The following is a 25,599-nucleotide window of genomic DNA, read 5'->3' as shown; positions in this document are numbered from 1 at the left end:
TGCACATTTGTCAAAAATCAATTAACTGTATATGTGCGTGGGTCTATTTATGAGTTCTTTGTTCCATTTCATTAATCTGTGTCTCTCCTTTCCCTGGTACTACACTCTCTTAATCTCCATTGCTTTCTAGTAAGTTTTGAAATCATATAATGTGAGTCCTCCAACTGTATTCTCCTTTTTCAAAATTGTTTTGGCTATTCGAGTTCCTTTGCTTTTCCATATAAATCTTTAAATCAGGGGCACCTGACTGGCTGGCTCAGTCAGTTAAGCAACCAACTCAGGTCAGGTCATAATCTCACAGTTCGTGAGTTCAAGCCCTGCATTGGACTCTCTGCTGTTAGCACGGAGCCCACTTCAGATCCTCTGTCCCCCTCTCTTTCTGCCCCTCCTCCACTCATGCTCTCTCTCTCTTTCTTTCTCTCAAAATAAATAAATAAACTTAAAAAAAATTTAAATCAGTTTGTTGCTATCAACAAGAAAAATCCTTCTGAAATTTTAATTATGATTGACTTGAATCTATAGATTGATTGGGGGAGAACAGACATCATAATATGAGTTTTCTGATCCAGGAGTATCATTTCTCTCTTCATTTATTTGGGTCTTCTTTGATGTTTTTAAATCAGTGTTTTGTAGTTTCAACTTACAGACCCCATACATATTTAGATTTATACCTAAGTATTTCATTTTTTTTTTTGGTTGGTTTTTTTGTTTTCTGTTTTTTAAGAGAGATATATAGCTGATAGCTATAAAGCTTATTGACTCTGTACTCAAGCTAAAACTAGCTTTATTCCATCTTTTCCTCTGGTAAAAAAAGAAAATGAAGACAATAAAAACAGAAAAGTTGGCCTTACTGGTAAAATATCTGACAAAAGGTGGAGGAATTATATAAATAAGCATGTTACACAGTGTTCAAGTTCGGTGACAAACGGGGAGAGAAATTATGGAATGAAGATGAACTGTAATAACAGAAGCCTTTGGCTGACTTCTACTTATGCAAGGCTTTGTTCGAAGAGGAAGTGGCATGTCAAGAGATCTTCACAGAAAGAGGAGAACAATGAACTAAGAAATAAAGTCGATATGTATTGCCTGCTGCCTCCAATTCACCTGCCCTTCTCCCCGTAAGAGCACCCCCCATTTCCTCATGGAGAACCACCTCACTGCACTGTCACCCACCAGCTGGGGGTGGATCTGACTCTTCTTTCTGGCCCAGAAATGGGGCTGTACCTCACACCTGCCCACTGTGATCAGGGACAGCAGGTAACCAAGTTGGAAACAATGACATACCATGCATCCTCTGGAACCACTGGAAAAGAGGCTGGCCTTTCTCTTTCTTGAAAGAGAACTTGAACTTGAACACAGGAAGCACTTTGAGGCTGGAGCTCATATGGCCACCTTGCTGCCATTAGAGGAGGACTGAGATGAGAATGGGGTCAACCCAGAGGACAAGGAGCCCAGAGACACACAGAGGGAACGCTGGGCCCCAGGAATATTGCTTGAGTCCCTGGATCAAGCTGCATGTAAAGCTAGCTTTGTCCCTGGACTTTCCAGGTTGTGAAAGCCAATACGTTCTATTTTTGCTTATGCCAGTTTGGGTTGCGTTCTCTGTCACTTGCAACTAAAAGGTTCTCAGCTGATCCTGGGAGAATCTGAGCAGGTCTCAGGCAGGCAGTGAGTCCCAGGGACAGACACAAAGAGACAGATTGGCTGGGACTGTGCTTTTACGTGCTAGCTCCGTCTTGAGTGGACGATGTTGGTGAGCTCAGCCACCAAGTCCAATCTCACTCTTCCTCCATTTGGAGCATAAAGATTGCTGGGAACAAACTTGCCTGCTTCTTGGATCCAGGTTCCTCTCTCCTCCAGGCACAGCTGTCTTTTCTTATGCCTGCTTCCACTTTGCAGAGAAGGTGGATAGCTACAATTCTGGAGCCCCTGCCTTCATGCAAACCCCACCAAACAAATAACTGGTTTTACAAACCATTCTAAGGGAACTGGGGCATGCCCTAGGGTGAGGGACTTTTCAGTCAGAAGGGTTTGTGTTGCTTAACTGGACCTCCAACCGCAAGATAAACATCTGTGGCCAGAGATAACAGAGTGGTAGTGGTTCATTGGGCTCACAGTTTGCAGGGAATTAATGCATTCCACAAGTACCCAAGGCTGAACACACCGCTGCCATGTGCTCCCGGCCTGGGGCTGCCTCACACAAGAAGGCAGTGCCGTTTGGGTATAATGATAGCGAACCACAGGATGGACAGGGGAGGTAGTTCTGAGCAGACCACCTTTAAAGCTGAGACCGAAAGGGAGGGAGCAGCCGTGAGTGGTGGTGTGGGTTAGGGAGAAGTAGGAGGGTGTGGGCTCCCACCTGGGGCAGGGGTGAACAAACGATGAGTAAGGGATGCGTTGAATCCATGGGGAGCACATAAAGCGATCTACAGTGATTTAGGTTTTGTTTCTGACCAGTAAGGAGAAAGGGACTAGCTGGGACTCTTGGTGAATGCTGCTTACCTTGGAGTATCTGGAAGAGAAAGAGCACTGGACTAGAGTCAGAAGCCCTGAATCCTCCACTTGTACTGTCCTGTACTGGTTGTACCACTTACGGGGTGTCCTTCTGTAACCAGACCTGGGGAATCAGAATGTTCTCCCTGACACATCCATCTGGAGAGGTTCCCTGGATTTCTACAAGATGTGTGTCCATCATGATGCTGACAGTGCCCCATGCCCCAGGAAGAAGAAGACATGTGCTGAGTCAGCAGTGTCAGGGTGAGGATTCAGAGCCCCCCCCCCCCCCCAACCATCCTCTATCTTGCTAGAGAGGTCTGAGGCTTTCTGGTCACTCCCTGCTCTGTCTGAAATCCTGGGGGCAACTGGAGACTAATCTCCTGTCTCTCCCTTCTTATAGTAAGGGCTTAGAAATAATATCCTATGTTCATATAGCACGACCTGGCCAAGATTCTCAAAGCCCTTTACAAACATCAGCTCTACCTTGAAGTAGTCAGTTCCCAGGCTGAGAGCTGTGTCATTGCAGAAAATGGGAGAGCACGGGGTATGTCAGGGCCAAATATCAAAGTTAATCTGTGACTAAGAAAAAAATGGAAAAAAACTTTCTTAATTCTGAACAGTGCAATTTCAAATCCATATCATGTACATTCCCTTGTCCTTTCTTACATACATTACCTGAAATAGCAGTCATAAATATCTAGCTAGTATCCAGCACCAAATTTCATTTAAATGTAAGTCGAAGTCATTTTTTTAATGTTTATTTATTTTTGAGAGAGAGAGAGAGAGAAAGAGAGAGAGAGAGCAGGGGAGGTGCAGAGAGAGAGGGAGACACAGAATCCGAAGCAGGGTCCAGGCTCTGAGCTGTCAGCACAGAGCCCGACACAGGGCTTAAACTCACAGACCACAAGATTGTGACCTGAGCTGAAGTTGGACACTTAACTGACTGACACACCCAGGTGCTCCTAAAGACTTTTTTACTACAGAAATAATCTCCTAGTTATTCTTAGTTTAATACTAAGACCAGGAGGTAGTAAGGAACAAATAATGCCTTGATTTGTAGCCCCTGAGGCATCCCTGGGATCTTCAATTATCTTAAAGTCAGGTGTGAAATTCTTTTTTTTTTAATTTATTTATTTGTTTTGAGAGAAAGAGAGAGACAGACAGACCGACAGACAGCATGAGTGGAGGAGGGGGAGAGAGAGAGAGAGAGAGAGAGAGAGAGAGAGAGAAACCCAAGCAGGCACTGTCAGCGCAGAGCTTGACATGGGGCTTGAACTCACAAACTGTGAAATCATGACCTGAGCCAAAATCAAGAGTCAGATTCTCAACCGACTGAGCCACCCAGGTGTGAAATTCTTAAAACCAAGCTAATGTTGATTCATTTTAACCTTAAAGATAACATGACACATTATGTGTCCCACATTCACATTATATCCATGAGTTGTTAAGGCTAAGAAACAGGATTTGTCATTAAGGATGAAAAAGCCTACAAAGGTGGCAGCAAGAAATGAAATTTACTGAGTCCCTACTACACGCCAGAGAAGGTACCAGTCACATTCACACATATGATCTCATTTAACCTCTTAACCCAGGAACTAGGCATTGCCTCTATTTTACAGATGAAGAGATTGAGGGTCAGAGAGACAAAATGACTTGCCCAAGTTTACAGAGCAGGATTTCTGATTCCTAACTCCTAATTCCTGCTCAGTTCTTACTCAGGGTCCACTTGACCAAGAAGACCAAGCTTGCCTCCTTTGCTAAGGCCAGAGTGAGGCTGTAGAGAAAAAAGGAAAAGAAGATGCTGAGGAAAGAAGGTCAGAGATAAATCCACAGACTTGAAAACATGCCATTGCAAGTTGTGGAAAATGATCAGACTTTGGGAAGATCTCCCTGACCTTTACAGCAAGGCTGTCCCTTCGATAACAGGTTGGTTTCAGATTTCTTCTCAAAGACTAGCTCCAGGGATCTATCCCATAAAGCCTTCATATGTTTGCTGAACTTTTTGTTGATCTAAAACAGGAATCAGCTGTTGGAGAAACAAGGCTAGTTTGAGATGTTGGCCTTGGCAAACATTCAGGTGGTTTTATTTTCCTCGGGAAGACAAAGAGGGTAGAACAGAAAACTCTTCTCAGCTACTCACTCAGAATCTTACTGTCCTATTGGTGCGTACACCCAACAGTGACTAGCCCAGCATGTTACACTGTGCCCAGTGCATAGTAGGTGCTCAGTAAATGCTTCTTGGGTGAGTGAATTTGACATCTGTTGTCATAGTAATTATTCACATGATAATATTTAGGCCAAGGGCTTAACTCTTTATCAGTAAAGAAAGGGTGGTTTCATTTTTCCATTACCTTTAAGGTGCTTGCAGTGCAGTTTTCCTAACCTTGGCACTAAGTACTTTCTTGTGTAGTCTTAGTGAGTTGGTGTTAATAATCTATTTATGATTTATAGGGTTTTGATTACTCTCTGGAAGTAGGAAGGAGGGAGACAAATGAGTTTCCAAAATAAAATCAATAAAATAAAAATAGCTCCCCATAGAGGACTTTCTCAGGATGTCGCTAAATTTGTGCTTGACAAAGGTCTTTGGTTGAGAGGATGGAGGAAAAATGTCTAAATATACCAGAGGAAAGTAACGGAAATAGCGGACAAGACAGAAGAACTGCATTTAAAAAAAAACAAAAACAAAGGAACAAGCATTTCAGTTGTGGAAGCTGCCCTGAGATGTGATTTTCTCCTAAGTAGGTAGAATTTTATTCTCTCTGTGATATGAATCAGGGAGCATCTTTCCATGTCCGAGAGGGACAGGAGAAAAGGAGAGGCTTTCATCACTTTTGTCTTTATTTTGAGCGAGGTATACAGGGTGACTGGAGAGAGTTTCCTGTCAGTTTGCTCTGGTGTGAGATTGGGGTAGTTCTGTGCTTGGGAAGAGCTCATGACTTCTGCACCTTTTTGGCTTGCAGAACTTCTACAGATCCTGTAAGACCTAACTTAAATATCTCCTCCCTTGGAAGCTCTCCCTGATTTTCTCCCTGTCTCACTGTCATTTGTGTAATGACACAGTACTTATGTAGATTTTCCTTATGGTGTTTATCATATTACAGTCATTATTTTTTACACAACTAACACTATGTCCTCTCCTTGAAGACAGGGCTGTATTTTACTCTTCTTCTTCCCCAGGATCTAGCAGCGTGGCTGACATCTGGCAGGTTCTCAATAGACCCTGCGGAATGAATGGCAGATCGAGTGAATCCTTACTTCATTCTCTCCTAAATGCCCTTCTAGACCATCAGATGTCCCAGCAGTTGAGACATGGAAAGCCAAGGACTAGGAACTAGTCTCCACAGGAGCAGCGCTAAGAGAAGAACTGGACATCTTCCATCAGCTCCCTCGTCTGAGGCAAGGGAGGATTTCTCCACGTTAGCCAGACTTCACTTAACAATGCCTAACCTTGGCCAAGTCAGTTCAATTCATCCTAGGACCTACCTCATAGGCGGCTGTGAGAATTACAGGAGTTCATTCCTATGACAACCCAAGCAGAACAACCCAGCACTTAGGAAGTGCTCAATAAATCTTAGGTATGATTATTAGCTACTCTGAAACTGAGATCTGTGTGTAACACCAATAGTAGCTTTTTTTTTAACATCATTTTTATCTTGTTTTTACCATCTCTTTTCTTTTATCCTTTATCTTTCTTTTACCTTTTTAGTTTTAAAGAGCTAGGGGAGCCTGGTTGGCTCAGTCGGTGGAGTGTACAACTCTTGATCTCAAGTTGTGGGTTCGAGCCCCATGTTGGGTATACAGATCACTTAAAAATAAAATCTTAAAAAAAAAAGTGGGGTGCCGGCGTGGTTTAGTTGGCTAAGCATCCAACTATTGATTTCGGTTCAGGTCATCAGACAGGTTCGTGATTTTGGGCCCTGTGTCGGGCTCCTTGTCAGGCTCTGTGCTGACAGAGCAGAGCCTGCTTAGGATTCTCTCTCTCCCTCTCTCTCTGCCCCTCCCCTACTCACACATGTGCACTCGTGCTCTCCCTCTTTCTCTCTCTCAAAATAAATAAACTGTAATAAATAAATAAGAATTTAAAATTTAAAAAATAAAAATGTAGATCACAGCCTGATGGAGTTAAGTGCCTCCTATTCCATGCAGCCTCCCTGCCTGCCACCATGCTGTAGAATTCATCTTTCCTTTTTGCTCCCATAGTGTTTGTGCCATACGTGGCGTGTACGTGACATTGCACTCCCAATCCAATCTGTGTGAGCAGGATAGCTATGATAATATTCTCTGTGGTTCAATGAAATGCACAGAGGTTTCTCATACTTTGGCTTTTCCCATGATTTAGAAGCAGGGCTTAATGTTTAGTGCAGAGGCTGGATATAGCAGAGAAGACCGCAACCGGGGAAACCGAGACTCCAGCCAGATCAATCACTAGAACCTTCTGTCTCTGTAGGCAGGGGTAATGTGATACCTGCCTTGCTAATTCCGAGTGGTTGAGAAATGTAAATGAGAGAAGAGAGATGACAACCTTTTGCAAATCAAATGCAATGAAAGTCCATTATTCTCTGGCTAAAATTAAATAGACAAGAAATAGCAAGTACTGGCGAGGATGTGGAAAAAAGGGAACCCTCATGCACTGTTGGTAGAAATGTAAACTAGTGCAGTCACTGTGGAAAACAGTGTGGAGGTTCCTCAAAAAATTAAAAATAGAAGTATCAGATGATCAGGTATTTACCCAAAGAAAATGAAAACACTAATTTAAAAATATATATGCACCCCTATGTTTATTGCAACATTATTTACAATGGCCAAGATATGGAAACCCAAAGGTCAATCAATAAATGAATAGATAAAGAAGGTGTGGTATATATACACAATGGAATATTACTCAGCCATAAAAAAGAATGAGGTCTTGCTACATGGTGGACTTGAGAGTATAATGCTAAGTGAAATAAATCAGATGGAGAGAGACAAATACCATGTGATTTCACTTATATGTGGAATCTAAAAAACGAACAAACAAAAAAGCTGAAACAGATCCAGATACAGAGAACAAAGTGATGGTTGCCTGAGGGGAGGGGGGTGGGGGAGGGTTAGGCAAAAAGGGTGAAGCAGGGTAGGAGATACAGATTTCCAGTTATGGAATGAATAAGTCACGGGGATAAAAAGTACAGCATGGGGAATATGGTCAATGGTACTGTAATAGCTTTGCATGGTGACAGACGGTAGCTGCATTTGTGAACATAGCATAAGGTATAGGCTTGTCGGATTACGATGCTGTACACCTGAAACTAATGCGACACTGTGTGCCACTATACTTTAATGAGAAAAAGTCTAGTATTATTGTGACTTCTAAAAAATGGAACCTAAGTCAGCAGGCTGGCTTTTGCGAGTGTCAGCTTGCCCCACTCCTACGATTTCTCTTGCTCTGTTTTGGGTATTGGAGATTTTTAGGTTTTGACTCTGTGTTGACCTGGAGGCATTCACCAGGCCACGATGATGCTGGTGGCCTAACTTTGCTGGAAGTCATTTCCAAAGTCGTGGCTAAGGTCAGAGGAGCTGTGACTTCTTGTTGTCTCTCACTGAAATGAGCTCATGTTTTCAAAACCTCAAGAAAAGTGAAAAGTACCAATATTAAAGGCCAAGAGCCCCTGGACCACTGTTTTATGTGAAAGATTAATAAAAGTTTAATCTCAAGGAGCAGTTGGGGAAGGGCATGTGTGTGAAGCAGTGAGAAGTTTTTTTGTTTTATTTCTGTTAACTTCTTAAACCTATTTGCACTTTAAGAGTTTTTATTCTCTACCCTGCAAGCCCGAATACAACACTTCTTACTGATTTTTATTAATTCAAAATACCTGTGAATTCCACAGCCTGTAACTTGCAAACGTGGAATACATCGCTGAGGAAAGAGACAGGTACATAGAAAAAATATGCTTATTTAAATCGTATTTTTATAATGGAAGTCAAAAGAGAGCTGGAGTAGCCATACTTATTTCAAACTAGACTTTAAATTAAAGGCTGTAACAAGAGATAAAGAAGGGCATTATATAATAATTACAGGGTCTATCTATCAAGAAGAACTAACAATTATAAATGTCTATGTGCCGAATATGGGAGCCCCCAAATATATAAAACAATTACTCACAAACATAAGGAACCTTATTGACAAGAATGTGGTAATTGCAGGGGACTTTAATACCCCACTTACAACAATGGATAGATCATCTAGACACATGGTCAATAAAGAAACAAGGGCCCTGAATGATACATTGGATCAGATGGACTTGACAGATATATTTAGAACTCTGCATCCCAAAGCAACAGAATATACTTTCTTCTCGAGTGCACATGGAACATTCTCCAAGATAGATCACATACTGGGTCACAAAACAGCCCTTCATAAATATACAAGAATTGAGATCATACCATGCATACTTTTGGACCACAATGCGATGAAGCTTGAAATCAACCACAGGAAAAAGTCTGGAAAACCTCCAAAAGCATGGAGGTTAAAGAACACCCTACTAAAGAATGAATGGGTCAACCAGGCAATTAGAGAAGAAATTTAAAAATATATGGAAACAAATGAAAATGAAAATACAACAATCCAAACGCTTTGGGATGCAGCGAAGGCAGTCCTGAGAGGAAAATACATTGCAATCCAGGCCTATCTCCAGAAACAAGAAAAATCCCAAATACAATATCTAACAGCACACCTAAAGGAAATAGAAGCAGAGCAGCAAAGACACCCTAAACCCAGCAGAAGAAGAGAAATAATAAAGATCAGAGCAGAAATAAACAATATAGAATCTAAAAAAACTGTAGAGCAGATCAATGAAACCAAGAGTTGTTTTTTTTTTAATTTTTTTTTAACGTTTATTTATTCTTGAGAGAGAGAGAGACAGAGCATGAATGGGGGAGTGGCAGAGAGAGAGGGAGACACAGAATCCGAAGCAGGCTCCAGGCTCTGAGCCATCAACCCAGAGCCTGACGCGGGGCTCTAACTCACAGACTGCAAGATCGTGACCTGAGTTGAAGTCGGACGCTTAACCGACTGAGCCACCCAGGCGCCCCAAGAGTTGGTTTTTTGAAAAAAATAAACAAAATTGATAAACCTCTAGCCAGGCTTCTCAAAAAGAAAAGGGAGATGACCCAAATAGATAAAATCATGAATTAAAATGGAATTATTACAACCAATCCCTCAGAAATACAAGCAATTATCAGGGAATACTATGAAAAATTATATGCCAACAAACTGGACAACCTGGAAGAAATGGACAAATTCCTAAACACCCACACACTTCCAAAACTCAAACAGGAGGAAATAGAAAGCTTGAACAGACCCATAACCAGCGAAGAAATTGAATCAGTTATCAAAAATCTCCCAACAAATAAGAGTCCAGGACCAGATGGCTTCCCAGGGGAATTCTACCAGACATTTAAAGCAGAGATAATACCTATCCTTCTCAAGCTATTCCAAAAAATAGAAAGGGAAGGAAAACTTCCAGACTCATTCTATGAAGCCAGTATTACTTTGATTCCTAAACCAGACAGAGACCCTGTAAAAAAAGAGAACTACAGGCCAATATCCCTGATGAATATGGATACAAAAATTCTCAATAAGATACTAGCAAATCAAATTCAACAGCTTATAAAAAGAATTATTCACCATGATCAAGTGGGATTCATTCCTGGGATGCAGAGGTGGTTCAACATTCGCAAATCAACCAACGCGATACATCACATTAATAAAAGAAAAGATAAGAACCATATGATCCTGTCAATTGATGCAGAAAAAGCATTTGACAAAATTCAGCATCCTTTCTTAATAAAAACCCTCGAGAAAGTCAGGATAGAAGGAACATACTTAAACATCATAAAAGCCATTTATGAAAAGCCCACAGCTAACATCATCCTCAATGGGGAAAAACTGAGAGCTTTCCCCCTGAGATCAGGAACACGACAGGGATGTCCACTCTCACCACTGTTGTTTAACATAGTGTTGGGAGTTCTAGCATCAGCAATCAGACAACAAAAGGAAATCAAAGGCATCAAAATTGGCAAAGATGAAGTCAAGCTTTCACTTTTTGCAGATGACATGATAATATACGTGGAGAACCCGATAGACGCCACCAAAAGTCTGCTAGAACTGATACATGAATTCAGCAAAGTCGCAGGATAGAAAATCAATGTACAGAAATCGGTTGCATTCTTATACACCAATAATGAAGCAACAGAAAGACAAATAAAGAAACTGATCCCATTCACAATTGCACCAAGAAGCATAAAATACCTAGGAATAAATCTAACCAAAGATGTACAAGACCTGTATGCTGAAAACTATAGAAAGCTTATGAAGGAAATTGAAGAAGATATAAAGAAATGGAAAAATATTCCGTGCTCATGGATTGGAAGAATAAATATTGTTAAAATGTCAATACTACCCAAAGCTATCTACACATTCAATGCAGTCCCAATCAAAATTGCACCAGCATTCTTCTCGAAGCTAGAACAAGCCATCCTAATATTCATATGGAACCACAAAAGGCCCCGAATACCCAAAGTAATTTTGAAGAAGAAGACCAAAGCAGGAGGCATCACAATCCCAGACTTTAGCCTCTACTAGAAAGTTGTAATCATCAAGACAGCATGGTATTGGCACAAAAACAGACACATGGACCAATGGAGTAGAATAGAAACCCCAGAACTAGACCCACAAAAGTATAGCCAACTCATCTTTGACAAAGCAGGAAAGAATATCCAATGGAAAAAAGACAGTCTCTTTAACAAATGGTGCTGGGAGAACTGGACAGCAACAAGCAGAAGAATGAAACTAGACCACTTTCTTACACCATTCATAAAAATAAACTCAAAATGGATAAAGGACCTGAATGTGAGACAGGAAACCATCAAAACACTAGAGGAGAAAGCAGGAAAAGACCTCTCTGAGCTCAGCCGTAGCAATTTCTTACTTGACACATCCCCAAAGGCAAGGGAATTAAAAGCAAAAATGAACTATTGGGACCTCATCAAGATAAAAAGCTTCTGCACAGCAAAGGAAACAATCAACAAAGCTAAAAGGCAACCAATGGAATGGGAAAAGATATTTGCAAATGACATATCGGACAAAGGGCTAGTATCCAAAATCTATAAAGAGCTCACCAAACTCCACACCCGAAAAACAAATAACCCAGTGAAGAAATGGGCAGAAAACATGAATAGACACTTCTCTAAAGAAGACATCCAGATGGCCAACAGGCACATGAAAAGGTGCTCAACATCACTCCTCATCAGGGAAGTACAAATCAAAACCACACTCAGATATCACCTCACGCCAGTCAGAGTGGCCAAAATGAACAAATCAGGAGACTATAGAGGATGGAGAGGATGTAGAGAAACAGGAACCCTCTTGCACTGTTGGTGGGAATGCAAATTGATGCAGCCACTCTGGAAAACGGTGTGGAGGTTCCTCAAAAAATTAAAAATAGACCTACCCTATGACCCAGCAATAGCACTGCTAGGAATTTACCCAGGGGATACAGGAGTACTGATGCATAGGGGCACTTGTACCCCAATGTTTATAGCAGCACTCTCAACAATAGCCAAATTGTGGAAAAAGCCTAAATGTCCATCAACTGATGAATGGATAAAGAAATTGTGGTTTATATACACAATGGAATACTATGTGGCAATGAGAAAGAATGAAATATGGCCCTTTGTAGCAACGTGGATGGAACGGGAGAGTGTGATGCTAAGTGAAATAAGCCATACAGAGAAAGACAGATACCATATGGTTTCACTCTTATGTGGATCCTGAGAAACTTGACAGAAACCCATGGGGGAGGGGAAGGAAAAGAAAATGAGGTTAGAGTGGGAGAGAGCCAAATCATAAGAGACTCTTAAAAACTGAGAAAAAACTGAGGGGTGATGGGGGGGTGGGAGGGAGGGAAGGGTAGGTGATGGGCATTGAAGAGGGCATCTTTTGGGATGAGCACTGGGTGTTGTATGGAAACCAATTTGACAATAAATTTCATATATTAAAAAAACCAAATATATATGATTTAGAAAGTTTAAAAAAAATAAGTAAGTAAGTAAATCATATTTTTATATCCACATTACTGGCTTATTATTTTCTCCTGGATTTAAAATTCTTTTTTCATGTTTATTTATTTATTTTGAGAGAGAAAGAGAGAAGCAGAGCACAAGCAGAGGAGGGGCAGAGAGAGAGAGGGAGAGAGAGAAAATCCCAAGCAGGCTCCGAGCTGCCAGCACACAGCCTGACTCAGGGTTCAAACTGATAAACCGTGAGATCATGACCTGAGCCGAAGTCAAGAGCCAGGTGCTTAACCAATTGAACCACCCAGGCGCCCCTCTTCTGGCCATTTTTTATTTGCATGTAAAATAATACGCAGATTCGTTTCATAACTTGCTAACATACCTACCAGTTTAAAAATCGGAAGACTAGAGACTAGTAAAAATGGTAATAATTCTGTAACTCTGACTAAAGTTTTTGTGTGGGAGATATATAATGGCACTAAATGAAGACAAGGGAATCTTCCTACAATCTCCACTCACTGTTCCTATAAACCATTAGCAGAACTGAACAATGTCTCCTGAATTTGAATAGGTAATTAACTTTAATATAAACAAACAAAAAATATTATGTATGTATGTTAACATCAAGTGAGATATTAGGACATCCTCACCAGGAAGATTTGAAGTCTGTGGGAGAATAAGCCATAGCTGGACATTCAGTGAAAAATGAGTAATTGCTAATAACAATAACAACAAAAAAGAACCAATGAAACCAAACTTCTCACCTCCTTTCAGTATTTTGTCCTTTATGTCACATATGCAAAAGTAGGCTTTGAAGGGTAGTTATTCCCTGACAACTTTAGGTCAAGCCCCTCTGAACAGATGCTTAGGAAACAGGCTATAATCAAGCTAAAAGCAGTCATCTAAGCAGAGAGCTAAAAATAATTCAAAATGCCTTTTTTAGGGGTGCCTGGGGGGCTCAGTCGGTTAGGACTCCGACTCTTGATCTCAGCTCAGGTCTTAATCTCATGGTTGTGAGTTCAAGCAGGGGTGAGGGAGTGCCTTGGTGGCTAAGTCTTAAGTGTCTGACTATTTCTGCTTGGGTCATGATCTCGGAGTTGTGAGATTGAGCCTTGCGTCTCCATGCTGGGTGTGGAACCTGCTTTCTCTCTCTCTCTCTCTCTCTCTCTCTCCCCTCCTTGTGTTCCCTCTTTTAAAAACAAATGCCTTTTGGGGCACGTGGGTGGCTCAGTCAGTTAAGCGTCCGACTTCAGCTCAGGTCATGATCTTGTGGTTCATGAGTTCGAGCCCCATGTCAGGCTCTGTGCTGACAGCTCAGAGCCTGAAGCCTGCTTGGGATTCTGTGTCTCCCTCTCTCTCTGCCCTTGCCCCACTCATGCTCTGTCTCTCTCACTCTCAAAAACAAACATTAAAAAATTAAAAAAAACAAACAAATGCCTTTTTAGTTATACCGGGAAAATATGTATTCATTATTTTGTTTCAGGCTTTACTTTGTTCTGAAATTCACTTTGTTCTGTCCTACCTGTTTTCTCTTTCTAGAAAGGGAGCAAGAGGAAACATTAGGGGAAGAGTCATCCTGTGGAGGACCAGTGGGGATGAAAGACAGTTTAAGATCCCTGGTTGCCTGCTCCAGTTGCAGTGCCCTAAACGGAGGGGGGAGGGGTGCAGGAAACGGGGGGGTGGGGGGGTGGGGGAGAACTGCGCTCTGCAATCTTTCCCCACTTACTCCAAGTAGCCAGGGAGCGGGCCCAGGCCTCCGTGTCAGAGTCTGCTTGGGGTATGCCTTTGAGCCTCCAGGACCAGCTCTCCCACTCTTGCAAAAGGAAATGAAAATTAATAGACCCTTCCTAACCATTCCCAGATATCTTACTGAGGAACCCAATATGCTGTGTAAGATAATTATTTTTCAAATATTATTTAGAGTCTTTCTAAATAGAAAAGAATGGAAATAATTAGGTTAGCAGATATCATGCTTGGATTGACAGTTACCTGTTTGAGCCACACATTTGTTGTCATCAGTTGATTCTTTTCATCCTAAGAAAATGGCAATTAGAAAAATGTAAATTCAAATTAAGTGAAGTCTTTGAGATTTATTTTGTCAGAAAGACCTCCCTTTGCTTAAAATAAAAAATAATAATTAAAGCAAATAGCAGCTCATTATGGTGATATTTATCCAAAATCGCATAACCCAGGGGTGCCTATGTGTCTTAGTTGGTTGAGTGTCTGACTCTTGATTTCAACTCAGGTCATGATCCCAGGGTCGTGGGACCAAGTCCTGCATCAGGCTCTGTGCTGTGTGTGGAGTCTGCTTGGGATTCTCTCTTTTTCTCCCTCTGCCCCTCTCCCTGACTTGCTCTCTCTCTCTCAAATAAAAAAATTTTTTTTTTAATTGCATAACCCAGAAAGTATGGTAAGGCCGCAAAGTAAAAATGAATATTAGTTATATCAGAGATCGGTTTTGCATGATTTTCTAGAAGGAATCCTTGGGCATTGAGTCAGCTGAGGTAGGTGAGTGTGCAACTGGTAGGGCAGGAGATTTAGGAAACAGGAGACGATTATTCTGGGACTTTGGGGACCGCACCAGAATGACTTTGCAGAACTGGCTTAACGTTCACTGGTTTCCCAGGAACGCAATCATGTCAGAAGTGGGAGCCCAACAGGAAAATGAGCAGAGAATGTTAAGGTCTAGGTGGTGTCAGGGGAACAGGTGGAGTCCTGAGGGGATTCAGGAGGGTGATGGGTCACCAAGCGCTCACGGGGGTGCTGGCAGCATCTGCCCTCTCTCCCTGTAGACACCCCTGCCAGCCCTCACGCAGTTTGGGTGACACCGAATCAGCCCAGGGGACACTAATGAGCCCTCGGCTCAGTTCTCTCTTCTCTCCATCTCCTCTGTTCTCCCTGGGTGCTCATCCTGGTTCTCAGCAAACCCGCCAGGGACAATGCCTGTCTTAACAACCATATCCATCCCCCAGCAAAGAGGTGCACACTCATAGTGCCGCAATGAAAATTTACTCTCTAGCACTTCTCATTCCTTCCTCGGGTCATTTCACTGGCCTCTTGGGGCAGATTTTCTCTCACAGTAAGTTATTTTTAAAATTGAAATGGTAGACATGGGGAAAGAAAACAAAATAAAGTCTTAGATTCACAAACAGGTTAAGGAATGCATGTTCTTTTTAGCTTAGTGCCAAGGATTACTCACCACATCCACAAGCTGAGATATTTTCAATCCAAAATATACTTTTATGGTGTCATTAGAATTTAATACAGGACGAACCCATTTCTGATAACCTTGGAATAAGCGTCTGAGGAGGGCGTCTTCATTTTCAGCAATTGAACTGAATCCTGCAGCAGCTGTAAGATCACGAGTGAAACCTGAATTAATGGGAAAAGTATAATGGCTGGTTTAGCATCCTGTGGCCTGAACCGTCAGGTGTTCAGCAAAGGCAGCTTTGCATATACAGGGGTTCCCTAACCATTCACCATGCCCACAACACATAGCTGAAAGTAGATTCTATGCTTTACCCAGAGCTTTGCTCTCTCATGGGATTTTCCCACCATGAGGTCAGCACCTTGATCCCCAAACAATCACCCACAGCCACCCCCTTACCCTCAACCTCACATCTCATCTGAGATGCCACCTCCTTACAGACATGGTCTCTGCCCCTGTGCTATCGTCCACTACTGCACCCTATCTGGCTCCATCATGTCCTTACCACAATGTGTTGAATACCTGTCATCATCTGTCCTTCCCTTGAGCTCCATGATGGCAGACATGGTATCCATTTTATTTGATGATGTTTATCCAGCACCTAGACTAGTGCCAGCCCACAGCACATGCTTATTTTATATATATTTAATGAATAATCCAATGACAGGAATATGTCAGGGCCATTTTTCATGCATTTGGCACGTATCCATTGAGCACACATATCCACTGAGCACCTACCACATCCCCTGTGCTGTTCTTTTTCCTTCCTCCTGAGGAAGTCTTCCCTTACAAAGACCTTCCCTGGTCAAGAACCAGGTTCTAACACTCCTCTCCGCCCCTACATGTCCGAGAGCCCAAGAAACACCCCAACTTCAAGCTTTGACCCTCAGGCTGAAGAAATGGTCTAGGAAGGCAGTCTAGAGATACGTTTTGTTTCTTTTCAGTGTTATGCTATCAAACATAAAACATGGCAGCTTTATTGTTGCTGGGTTTTTTTTTTTTTTAAGTTTACTTATTTACTTTGAGAGAGAGAGAATGAGCATGGGAGAAGCAGAGAGCGAGGGAGAGAGAGAATCCCAAGCAGGCGCCATGCTCAGTGTAGAGCCCCACAGGGGGCTCAAACTCATGAACCATGAGATCAAAAGTTGGATGCTTAATGGACTGTGCCACCCAGGTGCTGTTATTATTGCTGTTTTAGATATAGCCCCTTTCTTCATATATCCAGTGCCCTATTAATCTCCTACAACAACTCATTCTGCACTGTATGGCTTACCGTAGGAAACCTTTTCTTCTGCTGAGTGACACATGATGGGCAATGATCATGTACCAGACACCCCGAAGTTTACCCAGTAAAACCCAAAGATTCTTAGCAGGAAGAAGAGCAAACATTCCTAGTATGTACACGAGAACTTCACTTTACTAAGGGAGTAGCAATTCAAAATGCACCCTTTTTAAAAAAAATTGAACCATAAATAGCCTACAGTAGTATATTAATTTCAGGTATACAACATAATGATTCAACAATTATGTACAATACTCAGTGCTCATCATAGTAAGTGCAATTACGATTTGTCACCAAACAATGTTATTACTGTCTTATTGACTGTATTCCCTATGCTGTACTTTTCATCTCTGTGACTTATTTTTTTGTAACTGGAAGTTTGAAACCCACTCATAATGCTCCTAGGGGTAAACAGAGGTGTCAATAAGATGGGTTACATACTCGGGCTGCTCCCACCCCTTTCTCTTATGTTCCAAAAAGTATATGAAGATGCAAATGAATGATGGAGAGAGCTTATGTTTGTGCTTAGTTATCTGAAAAGCTAACTGTTCTCAGGGAGCCTGGGCGGCTCAGTCGGTTAAGCATTGGACTCTTGATTTCGGCTCAGGTCGTGATCTCATGTGATCTTTGTGCACAGCACAAAGCCTCTTTGGGATTCTCTCTCTCCCTCTCTCTCTGCCTCTTCCCCCCTTCCCTCCCCCTCGCTCTCTCAAAATAAATACATAAACTGGAAAAAAAAAAGCTAACTGTTCTCAAACTTTGATACTTCAGTTCTTAACAAGCAGAGCAGCACGAAGGAGCAGGTCAGCTGGGTGGCTGCCAGGACAGCACTCTGCAAAACCTTACTGGAAGTGGAGGGAAGGTAGGAGTTGAAATTCCCCCAAGCCTCCTGAGGGATGGAGTGTTCACCTGCTCAGGCTGAACTTCACGAATTCCCTACCCCACATCTGGTCTTAACTTCCTTCAAAATACATCATAACTCTTATTCTTTCCCACCATCTCCACTGGTACCACCTGAGTCACAAGTTCCATCATCTCTCTTGGATTCTTGTGCTCCTTCTTCCTGCCTTCCACTCTTGCCCCCTTTACAGTTCATTTCCTGCTCAGCAGATGGAACCAGCTCTTAAAGGCAGAAGAGGTTTATGTAAGTTCCTGCCCAAATCCTACAAATGGTTTCCCATCAAATGCAGACAGACATCTCACATCGTTGCCATGGTTTCCCAGGCCCTTGTATGGCCCCTATCCTCTCCCGCTCTGCCCTCCCCCCTCCCCCCCAGAGCTTCAGGTACATCTGCTCTTTCTAGAACATGCCTGTAGGCTTCTGTTTGGGGAAGACTCTTGCCCTGAAGAGGAATCCATGCTCATTCCTTCATTTTGTCCCATCTTTGCTCAAATGTCATCTCCTTGAAAGGTCCTTCTGGGTTACACAATCTAAAATCCCTCCTCACACTTTATCCCCTCAATGATGCTTTATCTTGCATGGGAGCACTGGAACATATTATATGTTTCTTTGTCTATTGTCTGTCTGACCATTGGAAAATGCCAGCTTCATGAAACCTTTCTTACTTCTGTCTCCCAGTTCCATGGGGCCTGGCACATCATGACTGCTGAGTACACCCTTGTGCAGCAACATAGTGAGCTACTTTGCTAAGTGGTGTTTGGAGAATTTGGGCCAGAGCTGAATTTATCTGGAGGGGAGAGAAGCAGGGAGGTCACAGCTGTCCTCCCTCGGCCTCCCCTGGCAGGAGAATATTGTTGGGTGGGCACCATGACAGTGACTGCTGGTTACCTGCTCAACAGCCACTTACCCTTTCTTTTTCAGTAACAGATGCTATGTTTATTCAGAATTGAATGGTGCCAGCTTAAAATGTTCCCTTCTCAGGCCCCTTACAGCTAGGGATGGCCATACGACATATACATGCCACTTAAATCCAAACAGAAGCCACAGGGTGAGGTTTGTAGGAAATACTGTCGAAGAGGATGGACTTGGTCCAATATGCACATTTCACCTTTCATCTTTCACCCTTTGCTCCCTTTTCTTCCTGCCTAGAGCTAGAACATGGCATCTAGGGATCTGGCCACCCAGGTATCTCACAAGCCTGATGAAAGCTACACACATAAGATGGCAGAATAGAAGGGCAGACAGAGCGCGGGACCCTGATAGCACTATAGGACCATCAACCAGCCCAGGACCGCTCGCCTCCAAATTTCTTGGTGTGTGAGAAAAACAATCTTCCCTTTTGGATAGGCTCTTATGACCATTGTTACACGAATCTGAGTGTAGTCCTAGTGGCCAAGAACCCAACGGTACTGCCCTTCCCCAAAAGCCCTTGTGTCCCAGTTCAGCCCAGTGAGAACAATTTACTTAAGACACCACCTCACAATGGATGGAGACACTCCAGGAAGGGTGAGAACAACTGAATAACGTCTGAACCAACACACACACACACACACACACACACACACACACACACGGACTTCTTAGCTTGGACAACTCTAAGCCATTATAATTCTGGACATATGAGAGGGATCCTGAGAACAGAAATGGTACTTTTGAACTCCCTTTCCTGGAAGGAAAATCTTACTGTCAGTTTGCAGGGAGGTAGACTTACACATTATGACCTTGACAATCCCTAGCTCTTGCCACCCTCAAAGCTGTACCCTCTGTGAGAATGATTAGATCCTGCTCTTTGTCGGGATCCAAAGGGAAATAAGCAGATTTGCTCTTTCAGGGACCTTCGTATGTTTTGACCCATGTTGCCAATGTCAGAGGGTGAGCTATTGTCTGAATCAAGGCACAAAAAGCATAAATCTGTACTGGCCGTTATGGACTAAATACTTGTGTGCCTTCAAATTCCTGTGTTGAAGTCCTAACCCCCAATGTGACTATATTTGGAGATAGAGCCTATAAGGAGGTATCTAAGGCTAAATGAAGTCATCAGTGTGGGGCCCTAAATCAATAGGACTGGTGTCCTTATAAGAAGCGGAAGAGACATGAGAGCGCTCTCTCTCCCCATGCAAGCACGAGGAAAAGCCAGGTAAGGACACTGCCAGAAGACAGCTATTTACAAGCCAGGAAGAGAATTCTCACAGAGACCATTTTTGCTGACACCTTGATCATGGACTTCTAGGCTCCAGAACCGTGAGAAAATAAATTGCTCTTCAGCCACACAGTCTTTGGTATTTTGTTATGGCAGACTGAGCTGACTAGACCCAAACAGACCTTACAAAAAAAAAAAAAAAAAAAAAAAAAAAAAAAAGCCAAAGTTTTAATGCTTTCTGCCTAAATCTTCAACCTTCCTGAACTTCCCCAAATAAAAGTTGAGGTCATTGATGTTACTGAAGCAGATGTGGACGATAGCTCTGGAAATTTTCTAGTTTGTCCTTGCAAAATAGAACATTATAACGAAAGGAAATTGTTTCCACTGTTGACTCTTTGAGACTAGCGACTCAAGAAATACTTTGTGATATTTGGGGAAAGAACAAATGAAGGAGTTAATGCACAAAAGCTCCAATGGCACTTTCTGTGCACAGAGGGAGGAGGAGGCAGAGTGACCCCAGCTCACTGATCTAGAGGATGTAGAATCGCAGATGTTCTCAGGATTTCTAGGACAAGTGGTATCTGTTTTAAGGAATATCTGGATCCCTGAAAATCTGTGTGTAAACCAGTTTTGCAAATGGACTTGTATTTTAAATAAATTAGACAAGATCAATATTCTAAGATACATCTCAGCAATGCACTGACAAGTCAACAAACTGCTCTTGGAAGCTGAGTGACTCCCTGAGTGGGTGCTTGCATTTCCCGAAGCCCGCTTTATGAAGGAGGGATGGGAGAACATTTGTATTCATAAATAATACCAGCACTAAATAAGAAGGACAAGTGAAATGATGACGAAGTGAAGACAATGGAGCTAGAAAGGACTTTGAAGATGTTCTAAGTCCCTCTTTTTACAGATGAAGATCCTGGGGTGCCAAGAGGGGCAGTGACTTACTCAGGGTCAACCTAGTTAATGAGTGGCAGATGTGTTCATGTCTTTGAACATAAATTTGTTGTTATTGCTTTTTTTTGTTACTGTGTTGTTGTTAGTATTGTATTTACCAAAATACTTTACTTTAAAGCGATCTATTGCCAGGAAGAATGATATTCTAAAACCAGGTCGCAGATAATATTTGTTTGATGGTAGACAGACACTCAATGTTGGTGATGGTATTCCATAATCCAACTCAATCTCCCTCTACTGCAGTTGGGACCTGGCAGCTGGCTTGGCCCTGGTGTCCCTTGAATGGGCACTGAGGTCACTCTCCTTAGAGATGGACACCCAATGCTTTATAGTGGGAGCAATCCTGCTTCAGACTTGACCATGGTCCCCTCCCTTTCCTTGCATTAAGTCTTGCTTTGCACCCCTTACACACACACACACACACACACACACACACACAGACTCATACTCACACACGCACACTTAGTCTAATGCACATCTTCAGAGGATGTGTGCTGCCTGTTACAGCTTGTCACCATTTCTTTTGGTAAAAAGGAATTTCATTGCTCCCTTAAATCCTGATTCGCCCCCTTTATTCTTCTCCTCTCCCTATTTAATCTTTGTCTCATTTTCTTTGTCAAAATATTTCTCTTGGGACGATGTAAGCAACTCTGCAGGTGGAAGGCAAGAAGAGGGAGAGCACATGCAAGTGATCAGACAGGTGGGGAACTCTCTGCCTGATTCCAGTAATTTCCTCCATGTGGAACTCAGGCTGGGAAAGTGCTCTAGGAGGGCACTCTGCTCTTGGCTCTGGACATGGAGTCTCTTGCCAAACTCGTCACTCGTTAGAACAAGAATCCAACAAATATTTATTTAACATTGAGAGCCACTGGACTCAGATTTAGATATATGAGTTTTGGTCTTGTTTCCAAACCAGGCAATCTTCATTAAGCAAGGCATTTAACTTCTCCCAATAACAATAAAATGGTGGATGATTGGTAAGCCCCTACCAACTCACACATGCTTTATGTCCATGAAACACCCATAAAATATGACCTATTAATGCCCAATATTTACTATTCTGAAGACACAAAAAAGAGCCAATGTTTAAGATGTGCCATTGATTGGAGGACATCGCTCCTGGCTGCCATTTACTGCAACAGAAGAGGCATCTGGGTAAAGATAACTGAAGCTATGAAGGGATTAGACAGGACTCGCTACCCATGAGGAGGTTAGGGCTCTCTCAATCCCTATAAGTGGAATCATGAGAGATTTGGATGAGGTACCCAATTCCAACTTGAGGCAAAGAAATTTTCTTTGAAACTTATAACTTGACCTTCTGGCCTCTTTATTCTTCTCGACCACGTTTCTTTTCCTTTCTTCAGGCTCTCAGACTTTCTGGTCTCTCCTCACCCAGTTATCAAAACCCACATTCTGGGGCATCTGGGTGGCTCAGTCAGTTGAGCGTCCAACTCTTGATTTCAGCTCAGGTCTTGATCTCATGGTTCATGAGATCAAGCCCTGCATCGGGCTCTCTGCTGTCAGTGCTGAGCCCACTTTGGATCCTGTTTCCTTCACTCTCTGCCCCTGCCTCACTCATGCTTTCTCTCTCTCTCTCTCTCAAAAATCAACATTAAAAAAAAAAAACACTTTCTGTAAAGTTTTGACAAGTTCATGCACGCTGAGGTATAAATAACTGATAAGACTTAATCAGTGAAAATTCACATGCTTATTTATGGTTTTATTGAAGACAACATCATTGTTTATCCTTAGCTAAGAGAGTAAAAAAGTTATTAAGACTTTTAAACCTTAGCAAATATGGTTGGGAGAGACACATTTTTTTTGTTTTGACACTTTTTGGTATATTTTGGTTTTGTCCTTCTATTGTCACCAGCCTGTCCAAAAAAATCATACCACAAATAGGCTGGCTTCTGCTGTCAACACATAGAGCTCACCCTCAGGGTGAAATCAAATAATAAATATTGAATGGATTCTTGCTAGCGTGAGAGTTTATTAGAATGATTTTGTTTTTCCCCCTTTCTCATATCCCATGCTGGAATCATTCCTAGGATACAGGACACCCTCAGTAAATATTTATTGAATGAATAAACACATGTCACCATGTGGTAAGAATGATGGGAAGATGAGTAAGAGACAGTCCCCTGTTTCTGGGAGCAGACACAAACCCACAAAGCATGAATTCGCAACAGAAGAGATGTCACATGGCCATACACAATTATTCTTTCCACCAAAGCCAGAAATATAAAAATGAGGGGTTGCCCCTTGTGATTTGGAAAAGGTAGTTTTGTGTAACAAAAAGAAACCTTTTCCTTTGCAATGAATAGTAAAGTTACAAAACTTAAGGAAAGGTGGTACTGATCTGAAAATAGAAATAGATGCCAATGGATCTCGAAATATCCACAAATGTGAGAGTTACTACAGGTTATTACATAGATTGATTATAGATCTGTGACAGACATCCACAGCACAGTATAAATTCCCAAACTCTTGCAGCCTACGCAATGGAGAATGAGTACCAGTCTCCCCTCTAATTCCAATTTTCTTACGTAACCATCATTGTGTGAGGAAGAGGATCATAGATGAACTAAGAGGGTTTATGCCAACTCCCCCCACTTACTAGTGAGTGACTCCCCTAGGGAAAGAATGGTAAGAACCCATTCTTTCACAGTAAATACGATAGCGCATTAAAGCAGAAAAACATCAGACACATGTGTATTAATTGTATGCTAAAACACACAGAAGTTGATGATTATTTTTACGACTGACCAACTGCATTTCAGACTTTGCAGGAACCAAATTTAGTGATATTTGAAAGTGGGTGTGATGCCCTCTGCACTTAAAAACTACTGGTTTTGAGTCCCCAGTATGAGGAAAGGCTACATTTTTAAAGATATGATAATATTCAGGTATGTTCGTGCCTAGATTTGCAATCTAGGATTTATTCAATCTAGGATTTATTTCAGGACTTGGGCAGATCTCAGTGCCTCTGGCTCTCCATCTGAAAATAGCAGTAGTCAAGCATGGCAAAAATACTAGCGAGAAATGAATACAAATTGCTAATGGGGCAACAGTGTGTTCTTGCCATCTGGCTCCTGGCTCTAAATGGTTTCCGCTGCAATGGGAAAAGATTTGTGTTCTGAAGTTACATAAAAAGGGAACTGATTCCCAAACCCAGATAACTGGCAGGTGCAAATGACCATCTCCCCTAAACTTTTCAGTTATTTTCTTCCTCTTTCCATTTCTCTTCTGTCTGTCTCTCCCTCTCTCCTTTTACGTGCTCTCTTCCTTTATTAAGAATTCCCGGGGCGCCTGGGTGGCGCAGTCGGTTAAGCGTCCGACTTCAGCCAGGTCACGATCTCACGGTCCGTGAGTTCGAGCCCCGCGTCAGGCTCTGGGCTGATGGCTCGGAGCCTGGAGCCTGTTTCCGATTCTGTGTCTCCCTCTCTCTCTGCCCCTCCCCCGTTCATGCTATGTCTCTCTCTGTCCCAAAAATAAATTAAAAAAAAAAAAAAAAAAAAACGTTGAAAAAAAAAGAATTCCCCTACTTTCAGGTAGATAGTAGTCACAGAAAACTCACACATGTTCATAGACATTTGATGCATACTTTTGCTTCATTGTGATATACAAACATACTAAATATATCTACACACAAATTAAACTTTGTAGATAGGTCTACAGGATAGATGGGATAAAATATACACACAGATATAGTGATTATTAGTAGATATGATATAAAAATGTTGATGTAGTAAATTGCTGTGCCAAATATTTTAACAATTCTGAGTAGCATTCAGGGCATTGGGTAATATTTTTCCTGCTTTTATAGCTTCCAACCAAGTTCATGATTCAAAAGCAAAAGCACAGTAAATGACAACAGCATAAACATTATGGAATTCATAGGTGTGATGATTTCTTTAGCAATAAAAGATTTCCTAGAATTACTCATTGGAGCCACATTTTAAAAGTTATCTTAAAGATGCCTATACATTACATTTTATCATCCTAACATTATGAATACCGTATTTCCACCTCCCTGGCTTAAATAGTTTTGCGGTGATGAAGTTTTAATTTACTCTAACTTGAGCTTACCTGAGGGAATGACACCAAGGACAATGAGCAGCAGGATGAAGGCTGGCAGCATCATGATGTCAGGCTAGGAAAGATAATTTCTTCCTTTATAACAATATAGCATTTCCATCAGAAAGGGAGGTTTTGAAAAGAAAATGCAGTAGTTCAAAATCCGAAGTGGAACCCGAGGGGGAGACACCTGAAGTGGGAATAAGACCGTCTCACACCATCTCACGTCAGTGCGATGGTTCTTAAACTACACTTCATTGATTTCCAGTGAGCTGTCAGAGCGTGTAAGTCTAAAACGTATCTCTGGGTCCTAACTCCTGACTTATTAATCTGCTCTCTCACAAGGAGATGCAGGGCAAAAGGGAAAGGATGAGGCTGGACCACTTCTGAATGTTCTGTGGTATTTTGCTCACGGTTGGAGATCTGAGCAAAGGAGAAAAACTACGTTTTATCACATGCGTCGCGGAAGTTAGTGAGAAGTTTCT

General features: G+C 42.0%; 1 protein-coding gene across 2 annotated transcripts in view; it reads right to left on the bottom strand.

Moving 5' to 3' along the window:
* The window catches only part of CHRNB3 (cholinergic receptor nicotinic beta 3 subunit), a 31,808-nt gene extending 6,627 nt beyond the window's left edge, over positions 1 to 25,181 (bottom strand). The window contains exons 1-3 of one of the 2 annotated variants that reach the window (XM_049632478.1): positions 25,127 to 25,181; positions 15,746 to 15,918; positions 14,536 to 14,580 (exon numbers count right to left, since the gene is read on the bottom strand). In XM_049632478.1, the coding sequence (XP_049488435.1) occupies positions 14,536 to 14,580; positions 15,746 to 15,918; positions 25,127 to 25,181 (273 nt within the window). The remainder of the gene's footprint in view (positions 1 to 14,535; positions 14,581 to 15,745; positions 15,919 to 25,126) is intronic. The other variant, XM_049632479.1, reaches the window with a different exon arrangement.
* Positions 25,182 to 25,599: the final 418 nt, after the last annotated feature.

Source organism: Panthera uncia, chromosome B1 (genome assembly GCF_023721935.1).
Source record: "Panthera uncia isolate 11264 chromosome B1, Puncia_PCG_1.0, whole genome shotgun sequence".
Lineage (NCBI taxonomy): Eukaryota > Metazoa > Chordata > Mammalia > Carnivora > Felidae > Panthera > Panthera uncia.
Note: the sequence above shows the minus strand (reverse complement) of the source record. Positions and strands in the feature narration are given on the sequence as shown.